Raw genomic sequence first — 8,351 nt, forward strand, 5'->3', positions numbered from 1 at the left:
GTGATTCGATTCACTGCTACTGATGTTAATGAGCTGTTGGGTATCCCAAAGACAAACCCAAATTTCTTGCGTCGGTTTATTGTTTCTCCTCCTTATGCACATATCAGGCATTTGTTGTGTGGCCAGTGATCTTTATCCCATTGGACGAGGCGTCGAGTTACAGGTTTGCATATGAATGTGGGGCTCGTATAGTGTATTCATGCTTGATACAAGGCAAGCATATGACTGAGGTGACTAGGGATAGGTATGTTTGATTTATGCCCTCATGTGTGCTGATGTGGAAATTAATGTGGGAAGAGTAATTTTTTCTGCTATGAAGAAAGAACGACACCAGGTGGGTCGTAGCTTTGGATTTGATGGTTTGGTGACTAGATTTTTTAGAAGGCATAGGGTAGATGAAGAGGAGCTTGATTATAAACCTAAAGTGATCACTCGTCCTATGGATATCACGATAGCTCGAAGCACATCTGGGGCATCTGGCCAATTTTGACTATGATGGAGCAACAAACACGGACTGATGAGGTGCTAGGCAGGCTGTATGGCCTCATGATGATGATGTCACAGATTGGAGGCAGGCCTGCAACACTAGAGGAGCTCCACGCTGTATAGATCGATTATCCACTTGGCCATCATGCTAGGACCATGTTGAGGATTGGCCCAAATTTTGTGGAGCCTATTGATGATGATATACCCATAGATGAAGAACACAGGTATAGGGATTTCGACATAGAGTTCGATGAGAAGGAGCAATCTAATGATGATGAAGCTGACGATCATGGGGATGTAGCTGTTAAGGACATGGTTGTTATAGTCTCTTTTGATTGATCAAGAAGTATACTTCCACCCTACTATTATCTTAATTAGAAGCACTGGGACATTGCTTTATTTTAAGTGTGGGGTGGTGGGTTCGTATTCTCTTGCATTTTTCTGTTATTCAACTGAACAATGTTATTTTTCTATTTTGCTGTGTTGGTTTGAAGTATTAGCTATTCGGAACATTGGTCTGTAATAGTTAGTAACTTTGATTTTGTGGATTGCAATTTTCCCTCTTTGGTATTTATCACATGCTACTTCAATTTAAAGTATTTGTTATTATTATTTTCGCCCTCATTGGCAAGTTCAGTTTCAAGTAGTTACATTTGTTTGTGCCCTATTTGGTAATCAGGAATAAATAGTCATAGTTAGTTACCATCCCTTATGATATATGGATGACGACCGCCTTAAGGGGAATGGTTGTACAAAGTAAAGAAATTTTGGAGAACTTAATCACTATCTTAGAGGAATGTGTAAAATGGGCCATTTTTGCAATAATTGAAACTAATTTTAGCATAAGAGTGTTTTTGTTTTAAGTTCTGAGGATTCAATCTCGATAAATGAAATTTGATGTGTTGGCTTAATTCTGAATTTAATAAAGAACATGATTGGGAACTTTTGGCTGATTCCATACATACACTGTGAGTGTGAGGATTAGTATATATTCTACATGAATAGAAATGACTAGAACTTGCCTAGTGTGTTTACAAAGCGAAATAAAGGGTGTTTGGTGAAGAAAGTGATGCAGGCAATTCTTTAACAGACTTGTTTTTTATTGTAAAAGCCCTCCCTTGGTGCATAATCTTAGTCAGCCCCTTTGAGCCTAAAGTCTTTTTCTTTGGTAGCCTGTTATGAAACCTTACCCCTTCTTTGTTGAATCATAATTTGATCCAAATAAGCTCCTGAGTATTTTTAATATAATACTAGGAGAAGATTAAGAGGGAAAAGAAGAAAAGAAGGCTAACTAGTTGATGCCCCCAAAATAGAGGTTATTGATGTTTGATGATGTTGGGTTAATTGGGAGTTAGTAAATAGAAATGTTACAATGAACCTGTTTTGGCCCTGGTCCAGTTGGATAATGTGCACCTTAATGAAGGCCTTTAAGCTTAAGTTAAGGGTGGCTATAATAGGGTTGTGTAACAAGAATATGGAAGAAATGGTTAATACTCCCAACCTAGTGTGAGAAAATAAGCTAATTGAAAAAGGTATTGACGAATAAAAACATGGGGAGAAATAGAAGGATAAATTGATGTTGGAAAATAGAGTGAAGTGATAGTTCTTGTATTTAAACACTTAGGAGCAATAGTTACTATTCCTATAAATAGTACCTACCTATCCTTAAGCCTTTATTACAACCCGGAAAAGGCCTAGTTGATCCTTCACTTAAACATCTAACTATTAGTGGAGTATAACACTAAGGAAAAACTTATGGTTCGTTCACTAGCATGTATGAATTCTTTGTTGAGAGTGAGCGATTTGATTTGATACTCCTTTATTGTTGCATAGTTACCATTGTGAGTGAATATGGGGAAGTTTCCTTGAGTGAGGATACAGGCAGATAAAAGCCAGATTACTTATGGTGTTTCGTTAATTGAGTTTGCCAACATATTAGAAATTCATTATTGAAGAGAGAAGAATTTGTACTAAAATATTTCTTGAGCTCAAGACTGTTTTGACAAGATGATGTAAGAATTTTTTATTGTAAAAGTGTAGTGCTCATGTCCACATAACTTTGAGATTGTGATGAAAAGATGAAGGAATTATGTTTTTAAATTCATGTGTTTGAGGACAAACAATGTTTTAAGTGCGGGGTGGTGATCTTGGGCATATTTATATGCTCAAAGCACCAATATTGTAATATCCCGAAAAAATTTTCATTAGAATTTTGTGCGTAAACGTATTGGATCCTATCTTCGAGAATGATTTATAATTTTTATGTGTGTCATTTCTTGGATTTCGACCCACCATTTCGTAGAGCATTGAATAATCTTTCCAACGATATGTGGATCACCCAAAACGGACACTCGAATGATGAGTTACGACCATTCCGATCAAACTACGACCATTCTGATCGAACTGTGAACAGTAAAATGTGCAGGAAAAAAAATACTGCAGCCAGGCGATTTTTTTAGTCAACTTCAAATGATCATAACTCCTTGTACATAATGAATTGTGTGATCTGCTATATATCAACGAAAAACCCTGAGAGTCTTCTTTCCAATAAAATTGGTTTCATCCAATTTGGACATCAAAGCAAAAAGTTATGGTCGATCTACTTCAGGCTATCAAAACAGTCCACCAAAGGACAGATTTGACATTTTTTTTATTTTTAAGGGCATTTTGGTCCTTTCCCTTTTCCCATTCTATATATATATATATATATATGATATATGTATATGTGTGATGTGTATATATGTACACTCCTTGGATGAAGGACCATTATTTTCTTTCATTTCTTCCTTCTCTTTCTCTCTAAAATATTAAGAAGCCTAGGGTTCCAATTTTCCTTCCTCGAAAATTCAATTTCTACTTCAAGAAACCAAGAACAAGTTTAAGGAATCATTGAAGATCGTTGTTCCAGGTATGCAAGTATTTATCTATGGGCTCCTTTCATCCAAAGAGCCCACAAATCCTTTTTCAAAGGCTCAAGATACATGTGTATATATATATATATATGATTATACTTTCTAAATTTTCATTGTGTATGTGTGTAGTATTCACATGATGGTTGAGATATATGTGTGGATGATTATGTGTGTTGGTTGAAGTATATGTGTATAGTATTTGTGTGATGGTTGGTGATTATGTTGTTGAAGTTGATGATATCCAAGAAAAGATCTTTGTATGTTTGTGGAAACTATGGTGGTGTGTGATGTATAAATATATGAAATGAGTGATTGAATACTTGTAATCCCGATGAATCCACCTATGCCTAAGAAGAGCAAGTAAGGTGTTTGTGAAAATACCTAAGAGACTAGAGATTTTGTTTTTATAACATAATAGGTCCAAAATTAATTGATTATGAATATATGATGATTTAAATTGTTAAGCCTTGATTTATACTATTATTCCATTATTTCCTTGTTAGGACTTGATAATTGTTATTGGGAATTATATATCCCTACTATTGATTGATATGTCAAATATTTTCTAAATGTGAATTGGATTGTGAATTGAGAATTTGTGGTGCGTTGTGGGTGTATGATGGAATGCCATGATGAATTGTTGAGGTAACTATGATGTTTGTGCGTAGTATTTTTTGTGGACCCAAAGCATGCTCCCCACGTGTTCGATTGGATACTTATATGAAGAAATAAGGCCATTTGATTTGCTAAGTGTGAAGTCCTCAATTATGTGTTGCGTATGATGGCCTATGGGCATGTTGTGTATGAGTTATCTATCTTGTGTTACTTTATGCTATTGTGTGCTGGGCCTGAAATAGTCTACTGGTCTAGAGCCAAGTCAGTTTCACGGTAATCTCAATCGAGTGATGAACAATGAACTCCCGATTAGTTTCAAAACTTGGGGAAAACTCAGTAATCTTGGAAATCATTCTTTATTGAATACTCAGGCCATGAAGCTTTGAAATCTTACATATTAATTCACTCCGTTACAGATCTCTGTACATTTTGTGAGATAGTAAGCTTATCTTAAAAGTAAGTGGCATTTAGAAATACTCCGTCAGATAACGGAATCAAGCGAACTCTGTCATATTGATAAAGTATCATAATGTAAGAATAGATTCAGTTCAGTTGAGTACAGTTAAGAACCGGTTAAGTGTCTTTCAGTTGGGAGTAGGATTCGGCACCGAGCGAGCTAAGGATGGGAACATTCCTGCGAGTAGATGGTTTGCTTCCTGGTAGCAATCCTTATGCTCCAGAACTACGTCGCCAGCGTAGGTTGAGACATCTATCCTACGAGTAGAGGGTTAGATGAGGTGGTTGTCCTGCGAGTAGAGGATCCCACCGTTCTTGTTTGAGGTCCTGATAGTAGTGGGTCCTATGCAGTTGTCTTTACTGGTGGCGCGATATTGACACCCTTCTACCTGGGGTACAGGTTGGATCCCACTTGTGGTAAGTGGGGCATGTCGGTTAAATGATCACTCCCACAGTTTCAGTAACAGTTTTAGAAAAGAATTCAGTTAATGTGCAGAAGTTGAGGCTGTCAGATACAGGCCTCCCCGTATTGCTATCATTATCATTGAGTAGAGAGACTTCCTGCGAGATGAGGGTTGCTCTCGAACTTATTTACCCATTATCATTATCATTGAGTATAGAGACTTTCTGCTAGATGAGGGTTGATCTCAGATTCAGTTGTTCAGTGTTCCAGAGTTGGTGAATTTGAATATCAAATATCAGTAATATCAGTTATCTGGTGTCTCATTATGGATAAGTACAGATGTCAGCTCTAGTAGCTTCAGATACTCAGTATCTTATTGTCAGTATTACTATTTTTGGGTGTCAGTGTTCAAAATGTAACATTCGGTGTCATGATAATTTCAGTTGTACTTTATGCATCCATGGGTGTATTGTTGATCAGACATGTTTCAAAATTGGTAACTGCAGAGTTTCTATATATGTTTATTCCAAAGAATACATATTATTCAGATTGTTATGTTTATGCATAAGCCTTATATTTCACCTTACCCTATCCTTGCATACTCGGTACATTCTTTGTACTGACGCATTCGCGCTATGGTGTTTTCCCCACCATAGGTTCAGAAGAGAGAGATTCAGAGTATATTTAGCTGTCAGATCTTGTAGCAGTGGGTGAAGCAGTGAGTCCTCATCATCCGAGGATATTCTATTTCAGTGTTTTGATGATTTTAGTAGACGGAGTTAGTTGGGGAATTGTCCCTTCAACTCCACAGTTCAGACAGTGTAGAGGCTTTTCAGACAGATGTATTGATATTTAGTTTTTAGTACTGTATATTTAGATATTTGAACCTTATGTCTAGATTTAGCCAGTTTCCGCATTTATCGTATTATATTATGCAGTGAACAGATACGGATATCAGTGAAGGGTTAGCTTGTGGTCCCTCGGGGTCATGAGCACCGTGTGGCGTTCCGATTCATGGGAATCGGGGCGTTACAAATATGCACACAAATTTGCACTTAGTTTAAGAACTTTTGTATGAATTCTTTAGTATAATTCAGCTTTTATTCCGTTTTGTGCCTAGTGAATATGATTAGTACTTTTAGGATCAAAATCATAAAGAATTGTCCATAATTGGATACAAGGAGGATATGGAAGCAGTAAAGGAATGCAAGGGATGGAAATTAAGCTGAAAAAGGGAAGTTGGAACAAAGAAATCCTCATTTGAAGACACTCTGTGTCGCGATGAGTAACAAAATAGCAATGGTCGAATTCCAGTGAAAGTTCGCGAAACCACTGAGTCATGAAGAAGTTTAGTTTATCAGAGTTGGTGACCTGAAGGTTTAGCGCATCCCAGAGGATGATTATTTCACAATTTTCCCAATCCAGTGACTCACCACGATAGTGGCGTGTCGCAGCGAGGATGCATTTTACGATTGTTGGGGCATACTTGAGCTCCGCGATTTCTCAGATTTTAATGGAAAAGAGCAATCGAAGGCATGGCGCGACGCGTTGGATGGATAAATTGGGAATATTTTAACTATTTTTCCCCAGCTATAAAAGGAAAAATACAAGATAATGTGAAGGACTTTTGTCAAGCGGAGCAGCGGCGGAAAAACAAAATTTCTCTCTTTTAGGGTTCATAAACATTCTTTGGAATTTCTTTATTCCAAGGATTGATTAGGGTATGATTTGTTACTTATTTTGGATGGTTAATTCAAACATGAGTAGCAAAACACCCCCCTTCTGGGGTTGAGGCTAATAATATGAGTACTCTTTAATATTCTTATTCATAGTCTTTTCTTTGGATTATCATATGGGTTGCTCTTAATTTCTTGATCTTACTATTTTAATGATTGGACACTATTAGAATAAATTTATCTTTCTATGTGAATCCGGGAGGAGAATCATAGGATAGAACGAAGAAATTAGGGAGCAAGGTTCTTATTCTTTTATAAAATAAGGGATTTAAATTAGCATCTAGGATAGGGATATACCTAGAAGCCTTGCTTGGTTCACTTGCAAGAAGACAACCTCATGAATCTAGAAGATTTGTTGTAACTCTGCGGGAGTTGCAGTTACAATATTCAATAGATAGAAGATCTGAGGTCGGGAGACTAAGATTGTGGCATAAACCTTGCGAACCATCAACCCGGTAACCAATTAGACTGTGAAAAGAATAGAGAATGGTATGATTTTCCACTATTTCTCAACCCTGGAATCGTCCTCATTATTGTTTACAACCGTTGCTTAATTTGCTTTATTCATCATAAATTAGTTTTTTGTTTAGTAATTTTCATTTTATTTGCAAAATCATCTTAATCTTGATTCAATCAAACACTTAATCCTCAATTGTCTTGAACTAAAGATTGAACAAATTTCTAGTTTATGGATCCTCTAGGGAACGATATCTGACTGTCTAAGTCATTATATTACTTGGACGATCACGTACACTTGCGTGTGCGTAGAGACGTAACAACTGGCAGCCTTGGTCAGGGCTCAGGTGAACGTACAGAACTAGGGTCAACAAGTACGTCACCCAAACCATGATGATGAGGACTTGGGTGATGAGAAATTGCTGAATCCTCAAAATCTAAGGCGAGCTGAGCAAATTGCTACACCAGTGCAATGAAATTTTGACAGAAACCATCTAGTCAGAAGAAGGTATGGTCAACAGCCTGTCCATTATGAGGTTGATGATGATGATGAAAGAATGGATGGAGCAGGTGCAACGAGTGCTATCATTCCTCCACCGTTGGCACCTGGTGCAAAATTCAGCATAACAAGTACTATGATTCAACTCTTGAATCTGAAGGGGTTGTTTGGAGGCTTTCCTGGTGATGATCTGAACATGCACTTGGTGAACTTTATCACCATTTGCAAATATTTTGATAATCTGGGAGTGAGACAGAATACGATTCGGTTGAGATTGTTTCCATTGTCTCTGTCTGGGGAGGCAACAATATGGTTAAATGAGCTGGAACATGATTCTATAACCAACTAGAGACAGTTGAAAGAGGCATTCCTAGAAGGGTTCTTTCTACCCTCCAGAAGGGTACAGTTGAGGGACGAAATCAGTAACTTCAGATAGCTCCCAACTGAAGTATTGCATGAAACTTGGGAGAGATTCAAGAAGAAGATAGCACAATGTCCGAACCACAACATGATTGACTTTCACTTGATGGAGACTTTGTACAGAGCTTTTAACTCTATGACAAAGCCAATTGTAGATAATGCTGCAGGTAGTTCGTTCATTAACCTTTCTGTTCAAGATGCTTCAGACATGCTGAATAGAATGACCAAACAGAATCGGGCTTGGCATACCAGGGATTCTGTGGTAGCTAGCCCGACTGCTTCTGGTGGTATGACTGCGGAGCAGCCCAGAAGGGATGAGGAGCGAGACCAAGACATGGCCCACTTAAAGACTAAGATGGACTTGTTGA

At 37.6% G+C, this 8,351-nt stretch overlaps 1 protein-coding gene across 1 annotated transcript in view; it reads left to right on the forward strand.

Moving 5' to 3' along the window:
- The window catches only part of LOC124896587, an 18,706-nt gene extending 17,881 nt beyond the window's left edge, over nucleotides 1-825 (forward strand). Inside the window, exons 8-9 of the mRNA XM_047408171.1 lie at nucleotides 108-244; nucleotides 639-825. Coding sequence (XP_047264127.1) covers nucleotides 108-244; nucleotides 639-825 — 324 coding nt within the window. The remainder of the gene's footprint in view (nucleotides 1-107; nucleotides 245-638) is intronic.
- Nucleotides 826-8,351: the final 7,526 nt, after the last annotated feature.

This window comes from Capsicum annuum, chromosome 3 (genome assembly GCF_002878395.1).
Source record: "Capsicum annuum cultivar UCD-10X-F1 chromosome 3, UCD10Xv1.1, whole genome shotgun sequence".
In the NCBI taxonomy this organism is placed as follows: domain Eukaryota; kingdom Viridiplantae; phylum Streptophyta; class Magnoliopsida; order Solanales; family Solanaceae; genus Capsicum; species Capsicum annuum.